Source organism: Balaenoptera acutorostrata, chromosome 9 (assembly GCF_949987535.1).
Source record: "Balaenoptera acutorostrata chromosome 9, mBalAcu1.1, whole genome shotgun sequence".
In the NCBI taxonomy this organism is placed as follows: Eukaryota; Metazoa; Chordata; class Mammalia; order Artiodactyla; family Balaenopteridae; genus Balaenoptera; species Balaenoptera acutorostrata.
This window is the reverse complement of record NC_080072.1, coordinates 24541701-24564269: the sequence shown is the minus strand read 5'-3', so window position 1 is coordinate 24564269 and position 22569 is coordinate 24541701. Positions and strand designations below refer to the sequence as shown.

At 43.1% G+C, this 22569-nt stretch overlaps 1 protein-coding gene across 5 annotated transcripts in view; it reads right to left on the bottom strand.

Annotated features, from left to right (window-relative positions):
* The window catches only part of PAMR1 (peptidase domain containing associated with muscle regeneration 1), a 170282-nt gene that overhangs the window by 44586 nt on the left and 103127 nt on the right, over nt 1-22569 (bottom strand). For all 5 annotated transcript variants that reach the window (XM_057553630.1, XM_057553631.1, XM_057553632.1 and 2 more), the window contains one exon: nt 4818-4994. In XM_057553630.1, coding sequence (XP_057409613.1) covers nt 4818-4947 — 130 coding nt within the window. In that variant the 5' untranslated portion in view covers nt 4948-4994. The remainder of the gene's footprint in view (nt 1-4817; nt 4995-22569) is intronic.

Below are 22569 nucleotides of genomic sequence, written 5' to 3'. Positions count from 1 at the left end.
ATGGATGAATAATCCAGGCTTCTGAACTGTTCAAGATAACCAGCATTTCCTTGAGCTAATAGCATACTTTTTTGCTTTTGGCTAGAATTAGGTTTTCATTGGCCTGTAGTATATACATGCAGTGTACATATGTGTGATTTCTGTAGGAGAGAGACTTGTAGCTCTCTCTCTGCACACCATCCTGACTTTGCTTCCCTCTACCAGTGTCTCTTCCGACCAGAAAAGAATTGCTAATATGATTCATCGAATTTCATATGGCCCATAACTGGGTCCCAGGGGTCCTTTAAAGGACTGCTTTAAAAGATGGTCTTTTAAAGGCCATCTTGGCCCATGTGCCACATTCCCGTTCGATTTCCTACCCACTGTGCCACCAAGGAGGCCAATGGACTCAGAGTCCGCCCTCTACGCCCCTGCCAACTCTCAGCACAGTAACATCCGGGCCATTAGGTGCAAGCCACAGAAACCAGCCTGGTGATTAAGATGAACAAGTCTGTGTTAAAAAGACGCTAAGTAGCTCATGGTATTGCCAGAAGGGTTAGAGGACCGAGGTCCAAGCTACACAGCCTAGAAACGCGCTAAAATACACAGCCACCTTGCTCCATTGAGGGCCCAGTGCCGCTGGCCACTGCTGGACGTCAGCACTGCCATCCCCACCACCATGCCCCTGGACATCGATCCTCGTGCAATTACTGCCATCACAAGAGAAAGAATCGCTGTCCAGCATAATGATAGAAGTGATAGAAATTCTTAAACCAGGCTGAGATCCCATTTCGCACCTTTGAGACTGACAAAATTCCAAAACAACACATTCTGTCGCAAGACTTCGGGAAAACGGTACTCTCATGTACGGCTGCTGTGAATGCCAAATGCATGGAGGAGAATCTGGCAAAGGCTGGCAAAATGACATATGCACTTCCCTTTGATGCAGCAATTCTTCTTCCAGGAATCTACCCCAAAGATATGCTGCAAAAATACTAGCTGATGTATGCCTGAGGCTATTCAGTATAGTAGTATTTATAACAGCAAAAAGCTAGAAATAACCCAAATACTCATGAACTATGGTAATCCACATGATGCAGTCATATGCAACTGTAAAAAGAAATGGAAAAAAACAACCAGCCTTATTACCGTCAGTGAGTGTCTCCTGCATATATTGTTAAGACAAAAAAGCAAGGCAGTTAGCAGTGTTTATGGCATGCTGTCTTTTGTGCAAGAAGGGGAAAGATACAGAAATGCACACACATACTTGCTTGTATTGTCAAATATAGAAAACAGATAGAAACAATAAACCTAACTACACATCAAGTAGATGGTATAACACCACAGACAAAAGAACTACATCAATTGGCTTTAAAACATAGTATTTTGACTCTATATACTTAGTGAGATATATTCTAAGGTGAATAAAAACCACTCTCATCAGTGGTCTTCTTACTAATACCAATGGTGCTGTTGTTGTTTTGTACAATTATAAGATAAAGCAAGTAAGTGATTAGGTTAATATTATCAGGAAACAGGATTTTCACCATGAGAGAAAAGACATACAAATATAAAATCAAAGAAGTTAATTAACAACCTTGGAATATTACATTTGAACTTGAGTAGCAGCAAAAATTCATTTTAAAAAATACATGTTTCCCAGCTCCATCCACTTAAAAAAACATACAAACAAAACCTTGTAACAATGACAGTCCAATAGCAAGGAACACCTCAGGTGACCAGATCGTGGTCTCAGACCAAAGTTCCTTTGAGAAGTGGCTGATTCCAGATCTGGGGCAGAAAATATACAAGAAGAGGCTAAAATATCTTGTCATGTGAGAAATCAAGAAGTCTTCAAAAACAGTGTGGTCAGGTCAGAAGAACACAGAAAGACATAAAGGGGCACCCAGTGTTATAAGATGGCATGTGTGCATTAAAATAAATAATGACTGAAATGGATTAAATCACATAAATAAATAAAAATGCCTGCGTTTATAATGACACACACACACACAGAGAAACCTCTTTGATCACCAGTAGGGACTGCTAGGACACCAATTCACTATTTTTGAAAATCTTTTTTTTTTTTAAAAAGCCTTTCTCTAGCCTTTCCTTTCAGGGCAACCAGATGGTTGATATGGGACAGTTCTTCACTACTCAGTTTGAAAGATCCTTCCTAGCACCATTCGACGTGGTAATATTGGGTGTCTCTTGTATGATGTAATAAGATGTTGGGTGCAGGCATGGCAGATGTTGATGCCCTTCTATATGATGCAGTAGGAAGCACACAGCACTGCCTATGAAGGTCTCTTATTTATTCCACGACCTCATGCCAGCTCATTAAACCAAAGCCCCACCCTCATAACAACAGTAATCGCTAGGCTTTGGAAAATATTGAAAATTGTTCAAAGACTTCAGCATCCCTGCCAAGGACCCCTAGTCAGGAGACCCTGGCTTAGCTCTCAAAATTTCCTTAGAAGATCTAGAGGCACTACTCAACTATTTCCCTACCAACCATTCTCACCATCAGGGAATTGGAACAGTGGGTTTCTTTTCTGGATCAAATGTGCAAAGGTTAGGGGCTTCCCTGGTGGTGCAGTGGTTGAGAATCTGCCTGCTAATGCAGGGGACACGGGTTCCAGCCCTGGTCTGGGAAGATCCCACATGCCGCGGAGCAACTAGGCCCGTGAGCCACAATTACTGAGCCTGCGCGTCTGGAGCCTGTGCTCCGCAACAAGAGAGGCCGCGATAGTGAGAGGCCCGCGCACCGCGATGAAGAGTGGCCCCCACTTGCCGCAACTACAGAAAGCCCTCACACAGAAACGAAGACCCAACACAGCCATAAATAAATAAATAAATAATTTTTTTTAAAAATGTGCAAATGTTATACTGAGGTCACTTCTATTTTAAAGCTCAGCCTTACTCTCTGCCGAGAAGGAAGATGGTTTAGATGTAACACCTGCGTACTTGAGCCCTGTTTTCTCTCCTCTTCTGTAGCTTTCCTCAAAAGAAAGTTCCTGGTAATAATGAGCATCATTCTCTGTGTTTGTAAAATAAGGGGAGAGGAGAAATGAGAGAAGTTCCTAAGGCACATTTTTGACATCCTTTTAGTCTTCAGTCTGAGGAAAGTGTATTTGAAATCCTCTACCTCCTCCTTTTGATCAGGCCTGGAAGAGAAAAGGTCAGATGCCCCTGGAAAAAGTCAGATTTACAAGGCAGCAGATATGAAAGCACCAAGAAAACAGGCAGTGAGTCGTTAATCACGCTGGAAATACCTTAAGAGTGAAGCTCAGTGTCCACACTGATCTTCACTTCAGTGAAGAAGGACAATCACTGCCCCCTCTATGGTGGGGGCCAGGGAATTGGGGGTTTGGGAGAAGGCAGGTCTAGCCTGATGTAAAGGCAAAGGAATAAGTACCGTGACCTGGGAAGGTCCCATCTCACCCTAGGATGCTCTCGTATTACTGCGACCGCCTCCCAAATGTCCAACTCAGGGCCAGAGCACCATCCTCGACTTCTGCTCTGCCCTTCCCTTCCCCATCCTACCAATCCCAAATTGTCGTCAACTCCGCTCTCTAATCTCTCTCAAATCCCTCCACCTCTCTCCATCCATAGGGCTTCTGTTCATCAAGGTCTCCATTATTCCTCCCCTGCCTCCAATCGTGGCCTTCTCCCAATCCTTTCTCCATACTGCATTTGAAGAGAAAATCAGCTTTTACCTTTGTAATGAAAAGATCTCCAATGTTACCAAATATCTTCAGGATCTAGCCTAAACATCATACTACAGCCTCCAAAGCCCTTTGTCCTGGAGCCCCCCTGTTCTCTCCTTCAGATTGTTCTCTCAGTCTTTGGTCTGTCTATCTCTTTCCATGTTTCTCATCACACACACACACACGCGCACACACACACACACACACACACATCCCTCCAGGCAGACTGAGCTACTTGCAATTCCCTAAACTCCATGCTTTCTCTTGCCACAGGGCCTTATCACATGCTATTCTCTATGGCCTGACCTCTCGACTGGCTCCCTTTCATGCTTTCCAGTTTGCTGCCTCCATCTTCAGCACACATATCACCTCCTCTAATAAGTCATCCTCCCACATCCCCATCCAGGCTCACATGGTACCCACGCTTCTCTATCACAGCACCTACCATGCTGCATTACAGCCACCTGTTTACTCCTCCATCTCCCCCACTAAGCTGCAAGCTCTGGAAATGCCAGGAATGTGTCTTTTTAAAAATCACTGTAGGGGCTTCCCTGGTGGCGCAGTGGTTGGGAGTCTGCCTGCCAATGCAGGGGACACGGGTTCGAGCCCTGGTCTGGGAAGATCCCACATGCCGCGGAGCAACTAGGCCCGTGAGCCACAATTACTGAGCCTGTGCGTCTGGAGCCTGTGCTCCACAACAAGAGAGGCCACGATAATGAGAGGCCCGCACACCGCGATGAAGAGTGGCCCCCACTTGCCGCAACTAGAGAAAGCTCTCGCACAGAAACGAAGACCCAACACAGCCATAAATAAATAAATAAAAATTAAAAAAAAAAAAATCACTGTATTCCCACTACCTGTCATGGTATAAAGGAGCTGCTCAGTCTATTTGTTAAATGAATGACTAAGTAGATAAATCTACAGCTTTATAAGTTTAACACTGAAAAGGGTACTAACTCCTCCAATTCCTTTGCCTGTAGTTAGAGTGGGTTGAATTATGCCACTTTTAGTCATCATGGCATCGCAGCCTCCTGATGTCTGCCTGTCAGAATTCAAGCGTTCGGCGTGCTCCTATTACTGACCTCAGAAAACATGAAGGCAACCTGAGGTCTCCCATTGCACACTCACCTGGGTGAATCAGGCAGGAGTCACATTCATTCTCCTCGTTCCTGCAGCAAGGGATGGTATAGCCCACCACTTCTTTCTTTCCAGGGCAGGCACATGTAACCTGATCGTACTCACAACACTCCCGACACATGATGTTCCACTCAGCTCCGGGGCAGTCTTCATTAATGACTGTGTACTCTGAAACAGAAACCAGAAGGTGAGATGGAGAGCCTGGCAGGAACAGGTAAGACCCACAAGTACCTTACTGCTAAGAAGCAACCTTGCCCTACAAACGTGTCACCCTGCCTGAAGGACGTTCAAAACCATCCACTGGGGCACAGATGAAATTTGTTAAAACTGCTATTCATGAAAAAAGAAGAAAAAAAAAAACTGCTATTCATTTTTATTTTCTAATCAAAAAAAGAAACCATGTTTTATCAATATATAATCTAAGTGGATTGACACACATACACATAAAGAACTTATACACAAGCATACATTTCCTGAGTGTCTGTGCTCATTTCTATTTTTGCTGGGGTACATCAGGCCAAGGCTTACAGCTACACAGCTTGTGCGCTGCGCAATTCCGGAAGGAACCATTAAACTGCACAACTGTACGGTACAGCCCAGGCACTTGGGCCATCAGGAAAGTTTGGTGACCACGCTCTAGACTAGGTCTATCAAGTGCAAGGTTGAATGCCAAGCAGAAACCACATCATTTCCTCCAAACTTGGCTCCTCGATTTTGCAACATGCCATTTTCATGGTATCTTCAAAGCTAAAACCAACAGAAAAGACAAAAGGCATCTTAATTAGTATGTGTGGGAGAATTTCAACGTTCTACAAGAGTGAACTCATTGGCAGAACTTCATTCAGTCCCTAAAAACAACTGAGCATTCTTTCCCATGAGAAAAAAAGTATTCCTTTCTGGGTGGAATTTCTTTCTTTCTGTCTTTGTTAAAATATACCTTAGGTAATGAAAAAGAAAAATCATTTGGCAAAAACTATAAGAGGAATCAGTCGGAGGCTGCCCAGAGGAATCCAGGTTAAGAAACAGACCTAGCTTTGATTTGCTCTTCTTCCTGCCCCAACTCTCTATTCCTAAAAATTTTGCACAAAGATGACGATTGAAGCAGAAATAGGTCAGATATTTGAGGAAGAAAGTGAATCTGGCTTCCCTGTGAAGGCTTCCCTAAAAACCCCAGGGAGGGATAACCAACATGCCTTGTAGGCCCATATAAACCAACCCGAATATCTGTGGTGGCTTTTAACCTCTTGAATTTCATAGTTTAGTTTTCTGTTTTCCTCCCCTAAATTTGGAAGTCTGACAGAGAACCGATCGTTCTTAATTTGCCAAGTAGAGCAATTTAAAGAAACGCTCACCATCTTCTCTCAGCCTTCTGTCATAAGAACATTCTAGCATCATAGAAAGGAACCATTTGCATAATAAGGGACAGTTCCTTAGATTGAATACATGTAGTTTTATGAAAAAATTCCTCTTTTCTTTTCTACAAACACTGGTGGGGCAGCAGAGATCCTCACACTGGCATTTGGGAACAACCAGCACAGACCACCATGATATTGTCACTACTGAGATTTTGTTTCCCGTTCTATTCTGTGAGCCCCTCCAGGACAGACACCAGGACTTACTTAGCTGAGCTTCTCATGTTTCTAATTTGGCTGGATGAAGTGAATAACTTCTAAAATCTAGAAGAGAGGACTTCCCTGGTGGTGCAGTGGTTAAGAATCCGCCTGCCAATGCAGGGGACACGGGTTTGATCCCTGGTCCAGGAAGATGCCACATGCCGCAGAGCAACTAAGCCCGTACGCCACATCTACTGAGCCTGTGCTCTAGAGCCCGCGAGCCAGAACTACTGAGCCCACACGCCAGAACTACTGAAGCGCGCGCACCTACAGCCCGTGCTCCACAACAAGAGAAGCCACCGCAATGAGAAGCCCATGCACCGCAACGAAGAGTAGCCCCCACTCGCAGCAACTAGAGAAAGCCTGCACCGAGCAACAGACCCAATGCAGCCAAAAACAAATAAATAAATTTATTTTTTAAAAAAATCTAGAAGAGAACTTAATGGTTAAAAGTAAAAGAAAGTAGAAGAAAACATAGGAGTAAATCTCCATGATCTTAGATTTGTTATGATCTTGGATTCTTAGATATGACACCAAGAATGACAAAAGAAAAACAGATAAATTGGATTCATCAAAATTAAAAACTTTTGTGCAACAAAGGAAAGTCAAAGGACAACCTACAAAATGGGGGGAAATTTTGCAAATCATATGTCTGATAAGGATTTAATATCCAGAATATATAAACGACCCTTACAACTCAACCACAAAAAGACAAACAACCCAATTTTAAAAAGGGCAAATGACATGAACTGACATTTCTCCAAAGAAGATATACAAACAGTCAATAAACACATGAAAAGGTGCTCAGCATCACAAGTCATTAGGGAATTGAAAATCAAAGCCACAACAAGATAACACCTTACACACATTAGGATGGCTATAATCCAAAAAAAGAAAAAAAAAAAGGAAAATAACAAGCATTGACAAAGATGTAGAGAAACTGGAGCCCTTGTATATTGCTCATGGGAATGTAAAATGATGCAGCTTCTGGAGAAACCAGTTTGGCAGTTCCTTCAAAAGCTAAACATTGAATTATTGTATGACCCAGCAATTCTACTCCCAGGCATATACCCCAAAAATCAAAAACAGAAACTCAAACAGATACTTGTATACCAGTGCTCACTGCAGCATTATTCACAGCAGCCAAAAGGTAGAAACAACCCAAATGTCCATCAAGAGATGAGCGAATAAGCAAAACATGGTATAAGCATAAAATATTATTCTGAATGTGGAATATTATTCAGCCATGAAAAAGAACGAGATGCTGATACAAATTACAATATGGATGAACCTTGCAAACATGCTAAGTAAAAGAAGCCAAGAAGCCAGACACAGAAGGACAAATATTGTGTCACTGAACTGTATACTTAAAATGGCTAATGTAGAAAATTTTATGTTATTTTTATCATATTTTTTTATTATTAAAAAACTAGTAAGAGGAAAAAAAGTGTTTAAAGGCTTAAGCATTGGAGTCAGACAGACCTGGGTTTGGAATCCCACCTTTGCCACTTACTGGGTATATGACCTTGGCTAAGTTACTTTACTCACTCAGTCTCAGTTTATCATCCAATGAAATGAGTACATTTTATCTAACTCAGAAGCCAGCTGAAAGGACTAGATAAGATTATGTATATAAAGAGCTTAACACAGTGCCCAGTATATAATGAACATTCGATAACTAGTAGCTTAAGAAGAAAAACACTATTGACATCCATATTTCTCAAGGATCTAAGTTTTTGAATGTACCACATATCAACTCCTTACATAAAATGCTCACGTTGGGACTTTCCTGGTGGCGCAGTGGTTAAGACTCCACACTCCCAATGCAGGGGGCCTGGGTTCGATCCCTGGTCAGGGAATTAGATCCCACATGCACACTGCAACTAAGAGTTCACATGCCACAACCAAGGAGCCAGCAAGCTGTAACTAAGGAGCCCGCGAGCCACAACTAAGGAGCCTGCCTGACAAAACTAAGACCTGGTGCAACCAAATAAATAAAAAATAAATAAATTAATTAAATGCTTAGGTTGTTTCCCCACTGCATTTGGAGCAAACCCTAAGTGCTCTGCTATGGCCCCCAAGGCCTTTGAGAGCTGCTCTCTCCTGAGCCCTGCAACCTTTCCTTGGCCACTATTTCCCACCTTTTATTTCTCAAAACCATCAAGGTCTTGCTCATCCCAGGGTCTTCACATTTGCTTTCCCCACTGCCTCTGTCAAAACGTTGGGCCTTAGTGTAAATGACACGTGTTCAGAACGGTCCTCGCTGACTTTCTCATCTGAAGTTTGTGCCTCTGCCCTTCCTTCCATAGTATTCTCTATCACAGCACCCCAGTTGTTTCCTTTCATGGCCCTTACCACAATTTATAATCCCTTTCTATGTTTCCATTTACTTGCATATCATCTGTCTCTCTTACGTGACCATAAGCTGGTAGGAACAACACCTAACTTGTTCACCGCAGCTAGGGAAGGGCCTGGAATGCAAGAGGTGCTGGATAAATACTTGTTGAATGAAACAACCTCCACTCTAGAGCTACCCTCCCTTCAACAGTCAAATATTTCCATCCAGTGGTCCAGCTCGGAGTTATGAGCCAGGAGAGCTGGCTCTGCCCCATAATTTGCTGATATCAGAACCGGGGCACTTTCCCTCCCATGGTGAAGGGTCTAGAACAGTTAGTCCAGGTTACCCAACTTGGGTCTCAATTCCTTGGCGCCAGCCCCTGCCTTGTCCAGCTGTATGATTTCTCCACTCTCTGAACATCTAATATGCCTGCGGGGTGTGGCTCATGTCTTACCCCTCCCCCTGCCCACCTGAGGGCAAGCACTCCATCCTTCTAGGTTTTCTAAGAATTTACAAGTACTAATGACTCCTGGGGGACACTGACAGAATAAACGTTGTTTGCAGCTTTTATAAGCCTTGTAATAAAATATGGGAGGCCAAGTAAGGTCTGCTCTACTCCCGTAGAGGGCAAAGCCTGTTTTCCCTAAGCAGCTGGTTAGTCCACGTCTGGCCCAGCCATGGAATACTGCGGGCCTCCCCTTACCTGGGAAATTAATTCCCTAAAATGCCTTCAATGGCATTTCTCTTTACTTCAATGAGCAAGCCCACCTCTGCCCTCCCTAACGCATTACAATAATTTTATAGGTAAGGTCCAGAGTATTGTATCATCTTAGCCAAAGGGAATGATCCCAGGGAAACCCATTTCTATCCTGTCTGCCAAGCCAGCCAGCTGGCTCCTTTCCAAGGACTCTGTGTGGTAGCCCCAAAGATGTCCATATCCTAACCTCCAGGACCCATGAAAATGTTACCTTACAGGACAAAAGGAATTCTGCAGATGTGACTAATTTAAGGATCTTGAAATGGGTAGAGAATGCTGGCTTGTCTAGGTGGGACCCATGAAATCCCAAGGATACTTATAAGAGGGAGGCAGGAGGGTCAGAGTCAGAAACAGAGGTGTGAGGACAGAAGCATTGGACAGACAGGAGTGATGTGTTTTCAAGATGGAAGAGGGACCACAATCCAAAGAATGCAGGCAGCCTCTAGCAGCTGAATGAGGCAAGGAAACAGATTCTCCCTTAGAGCATCCTGAAGGAACACAGGCCTGCCATCACCTAGATTTTGGCTTCCTAAGACTCATTTCAAACCCCTGAGCTCCAGAATGGTACAAAAATACACTTGCGCTGTTTTAAGTCACTAAGTCTGTGGTAATATGTTACAGTATCCACAGGGAATTAACAAACTGTGTCTTCTCAAAAGAAAGGTTAACCCACAGCCAGTCATTTAACCACTCTGGTCCTCAGCTTTCCCATTGAGCACAGTGCTAAGGGTGTGGGTGAACTGATGAATTCATTGTTTCATCCCACAAGTATTTATTGAGTGTCTGCTACATCCCAGGTAGGAGGCTGGGTACTGGGATACAATGGAGAGAACAGGCACCGTTACTGGCCCCATGGAACTCACAGTCTTGTAGAGGAATAGACATTGGATAAAGGATCCCACAAACACACGATCACTCATTGTGATGAGGACATGTAGGATGCTATGACAACAAGTGGATGGTCATACAGGGACATTAGCACCAAATCTACAGGACTCGCAGGGTTAAGGGGGTTTAAGTAAAATCACAAATAAAAATCTATTTGCCAAGATAAGACCACTTCTCAGGAATATGGAAGTGATGGAGGAGGGGACGGTTTTAATGCTTTTGTTGACTCGGCTTCTCTGGTCTGGTAAGTCCATCACCCTTCTTTCTCCCCTCGCTGGAACAGAGACAGGAAAGTACCCCCAAAACATATATGTAAGAAATAAACAGGTCAGTGAAATATTCTATGAGAAATATTTAAAGTTGATCAGCTGAAGAGGTTTGAAAATACACTAAGCAGACAAAAGTGATCTCCTGGACTTTTCCTTCTCCATTTATCAGAATTAAATGGACAAAGGGCACATTGGTCATTTGGCTTCAGCCGTACAAATTTCAGGGGATTTCAATATGATGCTAAAGGTAGGTTCCAGAAATGAGGATTTAAAGAAATACCAACAGCAGGAGAAGCTACTGAACGTTTTCCTATATTCATGCTACATCACGTTAGCATTTGTTTAGCTAAAGGGCTTTTATATTGTTTATGCAATTTAATTTTCAAGATGACCCAGTGAGGTGGGTAATACATTTTCTTGTAATTTAAAATAAGCTACTCTTACCTCTTCACTTTACCAGTGATGAAAAGAGCTAAGTAGGGAAGAAGCAAAGAGAAATGCCAAAGACGTTTTTTAGGGAATTCTGAGAGGGAAGGGAGGCCCGCAGAATTCCAGGTTTAGGGAGGGGGTGAACAGCCTGCTGCTTCCTTAGCCTGGAAACAGACCAGGACAACCTCTAGTTTCAGGGGCTGCTGTAGTTGAGCAACTGTTACTTTGCCTTCCATGTTTGAGAACAAAGAGTTATTAAGCTGCAAATGAGTTTTATCCTGTCTGTGCTTCCCAGGAAATAAGCACAAATTAAGCACCAAGAACTCATAGAGCACCACTTTGGGATCAACCAAGGCACCAAAAGGTCAAGCACATGCCCACAATCACATAGCAAAATTGAACTTACAAAGTTCCAGGCACCATATGCATTCATTCATCTCTAACTCTTCCATTGGACAAAATACTTATTTTTTTCTATATAAAACACTCCATATTTTAATGTAAAAGATTCCTTGTGAAAGCTTCAAATAATAAGATCATACATAAAGGAGTAAGAAGTATTCAGAAATAACCTTAATGTTATATTGTCTATCTTTCAATTGTTTTCTTTCAGTGGACATAATATATCCACATGTAGAAAATGCTAGATGTGTAGATCATCTTCTTACCTCTCAAAACTGGTAACCTATTATTATTATTTTTTATCAGCTCGGTGCTTTGTGACCACCTAGAGGGGTGGGATAGGGAGGATGGGAGGGAGACGCAAGAGGGAGGGGATATGGGGATATATGTATAGGTATAGCTGATTCACTTTGTTATACTGCAGAAACTAACACACCATTGTAAAGCAATTATACTCCAATAAAGATGTTAAAAAAAAAAAAAGGAAACTGCGCTGCTTCGGGACTTCCCTGGTGGTCCAGCAGTTAAGACTCCGCACTCCCAATTCAGGGAGCCCGGGTTCAACCCCTGCTCAGGGAACTAGATTCCACATGTCCCAACTAAAGATCCCACACGTGGCAACGAAGATTCCACGTGCTGCAATTAAGACCTGGTGCAGCCAAATAAATAAATAAATATTTTTGAAAAGAAAAGAAACTTCTCTTCTTCTTTACTTTAATCACAGACATTTTCTCTTGACCTTGAATAGTCTTCAAAAGTGATTTTAAACTGCTGCATCATTATCCTATATGTGCAACTGCTTCTCTCCCCTCTTTTGAAAATCAGGGTAAACAAATAAAAAAAGAGATGCAGAGTACTTTGGTATCATAGGCTTTGCCCAAGTCGTTCCTCAGCTGCCACGCTTGGGGCAGCCATCCTGGTATCTCCTATCCAGAGCGAAGAGTTCAGTTACATTGGTCCAGCTCTGGCTTTTCCTGAATTCACGTTGGAAAACATAAGACACTTAACCGCTCAGTCTTGTTTTATCCATGCAAATACCAAGGCGATGAAAACAACGTTGACCGATTGGCACAAGTTTGGCTTTCACAGATGTGGTGAACAAATGAACAAACGAGTGAGGGAGAGTTGGCTGTCATCATGGCCATCGGCATTATTTTCACAGCCCCTCATCAGCCAGGCAGCTTGCTTTAAGGCTCTCCAACCCTGATGTACTTCTACTGCTGACAAGATGGAGAACACGTAATCCCTCAAACAGCAGGGGCTCAACTCCACAGAATGGCAGAGGGAGCAATTGTGTCTCCTTAGCGTCGTCTCCAAGTGGCACGCTTTCAACACTAGGTTTTAAGGAAATATGTGGACATGATAGTTGTTAAGGTAAATCTGAAGAAAGTCAGAGAATTCTTGCTGAAAACATGAGTCAGACTGTTCCATATACAGTGGAAATGTCAGTTGTCAGACCACAGGCCATCCCAGAAGGCGGCAAAGAAAGGCGTTTTCATCATGCGCCCGCTCCGCCTTGATGTCAGAGTCTGCCTTTGCATCCACCAAAAACCCCACAGCCCTCCCCTCTAACCACATGTCATGAAAATTTCTACTGAGTGTTCTCCTGTCCTGCATTTTATAAACCATCTAAGACCAGAGGGAGAAAAAAAGATGTAGGAATCAGAGAGTCCTGCAGCTAGGCAGCTTGGGCTCCGCTCTCATCCCCACTCATTCCCCCGCCTCCTCTCGTGCTGTCTGAACTCCCTGTATCGATTTCTAACACACAACCTTCCTAACCACCTGAAGGTCTGATCACCCACTCCATGCGGCCAATGACAGATGCCAGGCAAACCCCAGACAGAAATGCTGTGAGGCAGGGGTGATGGAACGGTTACTGGGGCCCTTGGTGACTCCGTATCTCCTCCTGAGCCTTTGAGAACCATCCCACCACCATGACCCTCAGTCCCAGCCTGGCTGGATTCCCAACTTCAGTGACCTTGGCCTTTCCCTGCTCACAGCTCCTCTTGTTAACGAGGTAATGATAGCTGGAAAGTCAATGCCTCCATCACCCCCTTTTGGGCATCAGCAGTGATAAAACTTACAATGGATTCCCTAGAAATCTAGTTTGTTGACACTAGTACAATGGGGAGGGGTAGGGAAGCAAAAACCAGTTTTTCACTTCCTTCCCCTCTTCATGCTTTATTAAGCACGCTGCTCCACACTGTCACTCCTCATTCATTCTCCTCTCTCCCTGGGTCCCAGCCCCCACGGAAAGGGAGCTGAACCTTTCAAACATACCAGCTCACTGAATCCTCAGAGCCACCCTTCAAAGTAAGTATCATTGTTTTCATTTAACAGATGAGGAAACTGAGGAACAGAGAGGGTAAATAAATTGTCCCAGGTGGCACAGCTTTCAGGTGAAAGAAGAAAGATTCGAAGCCAGCTCTTTCTGGGGCCAAGGTCTTATTCTTTCCAACACAGTATTTTGATTCTAGAGAGTTCACAACTTTGACTTTACAGATTAAGAATGCAGCATTGGTGAAATGAACACACTTGGTAATCAGACCACCCAAATTTTAATACCAAATCTGTCCCTCTTGTATGCTGCTGGACAATCATAGACAAGACACCTTGCTGTGGCATTTCCCCCAAACCTCAAGAGAATGGATGTAGATTGATAGGGTTGTTCATGTCACTGCAGTTAAAGAGGCAATGAGCATAAAGCACTTTCGAAGAAAACTCGCATGTTTGTTGAGATATTACCATTATTCTCTGTAGAATAAAAAACCATCAATGGATAAAGAAGATGTGGTACATATATACAATGGAATACTACTCAGTCATAAAAAAGAATGAAATAATGCCATTTGCAGCAACATGGATGGACCTAGAGATTATCATACTAAGTGAAGTAAGTCAGACAAAGACAAATATTATACGATGTCACTTATATGTGGAATCTAATAAAAATGATACAAATGAACTTTTTTACAAGACAGAAACAGACTCACAGATCTCAAAATCAAACTTATGGTTACCAAAGGGGAAACGTGGGGGGAAGTGATAAATTAGGAGATTGGGATTAACATATACACACTACTACATATAAAATAGATAACTAACAAGGACCTACTGTATAGCACAGGGAACTCTACTCGATATTCTGTAATAACCTATATGGGAAAAGAATCTGAAAAAGAATGGAGATTATATATATATATATATATATATATATATATATATATATATATATCTGATTCCCTTTGCTATACACCTGAAACTAACACAACATTGTAAATCAACTATACTCCAATAAAATTTTTTTTAAAAACCATCACGTGTAGCTAAAATACAGATGGCTAAGGGAGCAAAGGGGGTGAGTAATAATGTCTCCTCCAGAGGCCCATACATACATGGCATTTTCAAGCAGTCCGTTCTTGATTATATCATCACATCTGGGTTCCTCCCCTTTGCTTCTAGATTTCCTGATCTCTTTTTTCTAATACCTCCTCTTCAGACACCTATTAAACTAGGACATATCTCACCTCCTGCTGCTTGTCTTCCAGAAATAGAAATTCTACATCTATAGGCAAAGGGAACAAAACCCAAACTCTAGCATCTTGGAAGAGCCCCAAGTTGCCACTATTCTCAACAACTGTGCTGGAAATCCTTGAAGGACAGCTGCTTCTGGGTTATTTCAAACACTGGAATATGAGCTGAATAGATCTTATTTCTTTATTAGCATTGGGTACTAAAAATATAATTTAATAATGCATCTAAATGTACTTGGCAATAGAACTCAGCAAATATTATATCAAGCAAAGTATTAGAATGTCTAAGTTAAAAACAATAAAACTTAAGCTATACCCTAAAAATCCAATCTGGATTTCCCCAGACCTAAGAATTCTACAAATGATCCCACCTGTTCCTCAATCCTCAACACTTTCAAAACCTTCTTTCTGAGTCAGAGTGTGTCAGGGCTATAAGGGGGTCTTGGTCAACCACACCCGCCCCTTTGCCAAGAGCTTCCAGAGTAAGTGTTACTGTCTTCACATCCAGGTTCACTGATGCCAGGCAGAAGCCAGATTTTCCTTCTACCAAAGGCAGATGGCCAAGAGCAGTTTGAGCAGATGTCAGTTTGAGCGAGGGTGATGCGTTTACAATGGCATGTCCTATGGTTCACTAAACCCTAAGCTGGCGGCAGCTTCATGCAGGCTAGTCCTCATTAGAATTGGCTTCTCCAGTTCTGCAAGCTAGAACAAGATGAAGGGGAACTTCTTTTTGCCTGAGGATTCCTGGCTGGCTCTACCCTTGAATCACAACAGATGGTCATGAACAACATCTCATGTTTGGGAGACAACATCATTGACCCAGAATCACCTACTCTGCAAGACACCATCCCCTCAAACCCCTGCAAGAATCTACCACCAGCCATATTTCAAACATGGACAAACTTAGTCACAGCATGTGGAAGGCATTTCACCCTAAGGCTGGAAGGCAGATGCATGATAAAAGCAAGGGGAGAAAGCAAGTCTCAAAGAAATAAACATATGGTGAATCTTTAGGAATATTTTTTCCCTGACATAGAGTAACAGATGAATAGGATAGGACTGTGGACCAAGGTGGAGTGGGCTTCAAGGGGACCATGTAACTTCCATCCTACTATAGATAGAACACCCAATATTTCTCCTTCTTAATTCCTTGTGAAACGTGTGCTAGTGGGAAAAATAGCAGAAAGGAGAGGAGTAGAAGATGACTTTAATTTCCTGAGTGCTCCTTTCTTGAAAAGCATTATACTATTTTAAATAGGTTACTTTTTTTTTTTTTTGGCCGTGCCACGCAGCATACAGGATCTTAGTTCCCCGACCAGGGATCGAACCTGTGCCCCTGCAGTGAAAGTGTGGAGTCTTAGCCACTGGACCACCTAGAGATTGTCATACTGAGTGAAGTAAGTCAGACAGAGAAAGACATATCATATGAGATCGCTTATAAGTGGAATCTAAAAAAAAAGGCTACAAATGAACTTACCTACAAAACAGGAAGAGACTTATAGATGTAGAAAATAAACTTATGGTTATCGGGGATAAAGAGGGGGAGGGATAAATTGGAAGATCGGGATTGACATATACACACTACTATGTATGAAATAGATAACTAATAAGAACCTACTGTATAGCACAGGGAACTCTACTCAATACTCTGTAATGGCCTATTTGGGAAAAGAATCTAAAAAAGAGTTGATATATGTATATGTATAACAGATTCACTTTGCTGTACACTTGAAACTAACACAACATTATAAATCAACTATACCCCAATAAAAATTTAAAAATAAATAAATAAATAAGTAAATAAATAAATAGGTTATCTCATTTAACACCTGCAATAAACCTATATAAAGACACTATTATCCTCAGTGTACAGGCTAAGAGGTGGTACAGCCACATTAAAGAGGTTAAGTAACTTGCCAAGAAAACCAGCCATAAATGACAAAGGCAAGAGTCAAACCTGGCCCATATTTTAAACCATAATACTCTACACCCTATGTTTATACATATCCATACATATACACACATAAGTATATACATAACCATGTCTACACTTTTATTTTTCTGTGTACATGTGTATTCAAACTTGAACACATCCATACTAAGACGTCTATATCAAAAATGAAATCCATAAATATGGCAAGCAAGGGCTGACTCTTTGCTGAGAAGGATATGGTTACTCAAGTCTGCTTAGGCAGGAAGCCCTTAAAAGGAACAGCTGGTTTTATTCCTTATCCATTGCCACTGTTCTGAAGCAAGTCTGGGCAGAGAGAGGAGGCAGGCAATGCTAGGGGCAAGGGAGAAGCGTGTCGCGTGACAACAAGAACAATATTTAGGAAAGGCAGGAATAAAGCTGTTCCCAGAAACAGCAAACAAGGGGTTGATGAACAGCTCAAACTCACGTTCTGTCTCTATGGGATACAGCCCCAGCGTAAACAGCCCAGACCACTTCCGGGTTGTGCAAATCAGGGTCATGGTAGCTATACTAGAACTGGCAGACAGGGGGGTAAATAAAAAAACACTGGAGACAAACCCGCGTGTGTTAGAGGGCGGAAGGGAGAGGTTAATTGGTAATGAACTGACCTTGGACTCAGTGCCCCCAGGGACTAGAAGGATGCCCAAATAGTCTCCTTATTGGTTTTTTTTTAAATTTTTTTAAAATTTATTTTATTTTTATTTTTGGCTGCGTTGGGTCTTCGTTGCTGCACGCGGGCTTTCTCTAGTTGCAGTGAGCGGGGGCTACTCTTCGTTGCGGTGCACGGGCTCTAGGCGCGCAGGCTTCAGTAGTTGCGGCTTGTGTGCTCTAGAGCGCAGGCTCAGTAGTTGTGGCGCACGGGCTTAGTTGCTCCGCGGCATGTGGGATCTTCCCAGACCAGGGCTCGAACCCTGTCCCCTGCATTGGCAGGCAGATTCTCAACCACTGCGCCACCAGGTAAGTCCCAGATTCTCCTTATTTTTGAAGAGGAGACAGTGTGACTGTCACCAGGGATACAATGTAATTGGGAAGTCAAGTCACAGCTCTTATCGCTCCCCAGAACTGCCACATCATCATAGGTGGTGCGTTAATCAGACCCACACCTCAGTTTGACCAGTGATCCCAGGGCAACCACATTACTATAAACAACTTATAGACAAGAAATGAGTTTTCTTGGTGAACCATGCAGGTCGATGTTGGTGAGGACTTTTCTTACAGCAATGTGGTCGGGATCACCTCCACAGTTCTTTCAACGTCTCAGCAAGTGTGAAGGGACTAGGACATCAGACTTCCCATCCATCTCTCAGCAGAAGTCTGAAGAAAAGCTCATGTTTTGTAGATTTTCAAATTCCCTTCTTACCCCATCCTCTATAATGGTGAAGATATTCTTCAATGTTTTATTCATTATGGGCAAGAGACCTAAGTTTTCCAAATGGTGAAGCACTAGTTCCACTGGATGGTATAAGGTATTATGTGAATACAAGTTCTGTGGCCAAACACCTTTGTAAATGCTAATAACAGCTTTCTTTATTGTAGGGCTTTGCCAAGTCTATAATATTCTTTGCACATAGTTAATTCCCACATCTCCCAAACTAATTCCATCATGACGTCCTAGGTTTTGTTTACTTCTGTTTAATATCCTTTAGGATTAGTATTCCATGAAACCTACTTTGGAAAATACCAGGCTGGACCATAAGCTCTCTCAACCTTAAAGAAAGTGCCTTACATATATACAATGGAATACTACTTAGCCATAAAAAGAAACGAAATTGAGTTGTTTGTAGTGAGGTGGATGGACCTAGAGACTGTCATACAGACTGAAGTAATTCAGAAAGAGAAAAACAAATACCATATGCTAACACATATATATGGAATCTAAAAAAACAAAAAAACAAAAAGGTTCTGAAGAACCTAGGGGCAGGACAGGAATAAATATGCAGTCATAGAGAATGGACTTGAGGACATGGGGAGGGGGAAGGGTAAGCTGGGATGAAGTGAGAGAGTGGCACGGACATATATACACTACCAAATGTAAAACGGATAGCTAGTGGGAAGCAGCCACATAGCACAGGGAGATCAGCTCGGTGCTTTGTGTCCACCTAGAGGGGTGGGATAGGGAGGGTGGAAGGGAGACGCAAGAGAGAAGGGATATGGGGATATATGTATATGTATAGCTGATTCACTTTGTTATAAAGCAGAAATTAACACACCATTGTAAAGCAATTTTGCTCCAATAAAGACGTCAAAAAAAAAAAAAAAGAAAGAAAGTGCCTTAAGGAAAAGGCCTTTTATTCATCATCCTGTCTCCAGCACCTAGGATCACACCTGGCACCTGGTAGGTGCTTGATAAAGTCTGCTGAATAAATACATGAATGTGGATACATGAGGCATGTGTGATTTCCAGGGTCAGGTTATTTGTGTCAAAGACTGATGTTAGAAATGGCTCTTGCGATGACCTTTTGGGGTCTCTATTTTACAGTAGAAGGAATCCATTGGGTCCATTACGGCTGAATATTTTTTGCTCTTTGTGTACTGCAGTTTGCATCTCATTTCCATAAAGGCTTGAGCTGCTCACTTGTTCTTTTCTACCATTGATTGGCCAGGGGAGCCAGGCTTGTACAGAAAGGAGGCGGAACATCACTTAGAAGCAGGCAGTCAATCACCCACTGGGAGGCAGAAAGCCAGACCAAGAATAAAGATTCTTTATACCAGGCAAGCCCTCCCTTCTGCTTGCATCCAGGTGAGCCAAATGGTATATTGAAAAATATAGTAGATGCTACCAGATGGAAGCTAAGCTCAGGCAACTTGTCCTGGGATATCTCAGGTGTTCTCTACCATCACTGTTGACTTCCGAGATGGGACCCCATGATGCAGGGGATTAACTGATCTTCTTCAAAGGAGTCCTATGAAGTAAGTGGACATGGAACTGGGTTTGAAAAACATTGACACCTTGGTTCCCCAGAGTCCTCAAATGATTTGACTTGAAGCAAACCAGGCCAACATCCCTCCTTCGCCCAGTGGTTTTCCATTAAAAACTGGTTAGAAATTTATTATAAGCAATCATAAATTCAGCTTATGAGGACAATTGCTGCATCTTCCCATGAGCTGAAGTTGCCTGAATGTGTTCCTCACTCTGTTCTGGCAGCAGCAGCCCTGGGTTTCCAATCACCAAACCAACTGACCAGACTTCTACTTACACTGACACTGGCTGCCAAAGGACTAACTCAACCCTCTGAGACAGCCAGAGCCTCGGAGAGGGCAGTGATAAAGATGCCTACACTGCAGGAACAAAGGCATTTCCCCAACTCCAGAGGCAGAAGGGTGACAGAAACATGTGTCTTCGTTTGCTGCTCAGCCGAGGGGGGCACTTCTCTTAACCAGTTGACAAAGGACCCAAGACATTAGTGTCTAGTAGACAGCTGATCCTCATTCAAAACCCATCTGAGTATTAATGGCGGGAGTCTACATTTCCATCCCCTGCAATATCCATCAACTGTGTTATGCCGAAAAAAAAGAAGAAAAAACGCTTCCCCTTACTCATGCCAGACCTGCTGCTGCTGTTCCATAGCCTAAGAGTTTACACAGTGACGATCATGACAGAATAAATCCATAAAGGAGCAGCGCTACACAGTGTCAGGGCCAGGCCTGAAGCATGTCTCATCCTTAATTCTGTCCCTCCACAAGCAGACACATGATTTTGATTATAAAGGCTGACCATGCGACAAAGAAATTCTCACTTCCCACATCTAATCAGAATGAGATGCATGAGCCTGTGGACAGCTACCCCAGAAATTGGCGGGATTTGCAATCTGCTTAACACTCCTGTTTCCTTTAGAAAATGGCTCCTCTTGGGTTCCACGTGGTCCCACTGGGGCTGCTGAGGTCTCTCCCTCGTCTCTCACATCCACTCTGCCCCCCACAGTGGTGAGCACATGACCTCCCTGAGGCCATTCTCAGCTCCTGGAATATCCAAGGGATAACCAGAATTCTTTACTAACACCATGGTCTTTATGATTCGGCCAGCAGATCTACCATAGTTGGACCCCCTGCTGACCGTGGCAGTGTTGTGTAGTGTTCCATTGCATGCATAACGGGGTCAGGCTGTCTGGGTTCAAATCATGGATGTCCAGCTCTGTGACCTGGGCAAGTACTATACCTCTCAGTTCCCTCCTATGTAAACTAGGGATAATAACACTACTAATTAGCTTCTAGATGTGTTGTGAGGATTAAATAAATACATGTAAAGCATATAGGAGAGTGCCTGGTATTTACCACAAACTCAGTAGATTATTTGGGATCTGGTCCCTTAGGTACGGAGGCTTCCACCGTTGGTATTTCCACCATCACCGGTGAAGAATCTGATGTGCAGCCCTACCTACTCCACTCTCAGCCCACATGGGCTCTGTGTCTGTATCACAAATAACAACTGAGAACAATGAAAGGAGTCATTGTTGGTGGGTTGGGCAGTGCGGGGGGAGTAGTAGAAAGCCCCACTGGTTAAGAGAGTGGAATATCTCCAGCCAACACTAATTCTCTGCCTTCTGTGAGTGGTTTTGTTTATAGATATGAGGTTTGATTTTTTTCCTGCATTTTACTTCTTTCTCTCCATTATAAACCTAATGCTTTGGCCCAGATCTCATGATGACTGACGAACAGAACTCCTTAAACATAGACCAGGCTTGGACTCTGATAGACTTTCTGCCACTGATCTGGTAGCTTTCAAAGCTCCAGCTGCCCTCTGGGTCCTCTGCCATGGAATTCAGGAATTAGAAAATGTAAACATTGCTTTTCCCTCCCCTTTAAAATAAAATAAGAGGAAAGGGATCTGGGCTCCTATGACTTTCAAGTATCCACAAAGTGAGGGTGACAGGTTCTCCCACATGTGGGAGGAGCAGGGCACCACCTTCTCTCATTTATCACTGAAATGGCACTTTTCCCAATTTGCACATACCCCAGATCAATTGCAGCGTCTAGAGCTGGGCTCAGGGGAGGCAGGTAGAGAGGTTTTCTTGTGCATCGGGATTGGCCACCCCTAGTAGGGCAGATGGAAATAATTTTCTGACTTAAGGCCAGTCATTAGGTCCTCCAGACGCCATGAGACACCATTATCTCAGCCATTGCTGTCCAGCCAGGGTAACCCAGATGCAGATAAGTTTAAGTCAAACACATGGTCCCTGGCAGGAGCATTCCAAAGCCCTCCCTAAGGCTTCTGGATATTTCTAAGGGACTTACATGCTCCAGGTCACATCTGCCTCTGGGTCCAGAGGTGCTTTGTCCCTAGCTTACTGACCCAAACATAACACCCAGCCTCACCCCCAGTTTCCACCAAAAGCTCACTCTCAAGGGCATTCCTGAGAGTAGAACATTTTACCAAAGCGTTGGTGGTCATAGAGGTGAAATTACGTTCCACAAAACACACAAGTTAAAATATATTTACGTTCCTTCTTTTCAAAGTCCTGTCTGCTACGAAATTCTCACTTCTGCTTCCCCCCATTCAGTACACAGCCTTCCACTCTCTCTCTTTCACTCTCCATTTCTGCCC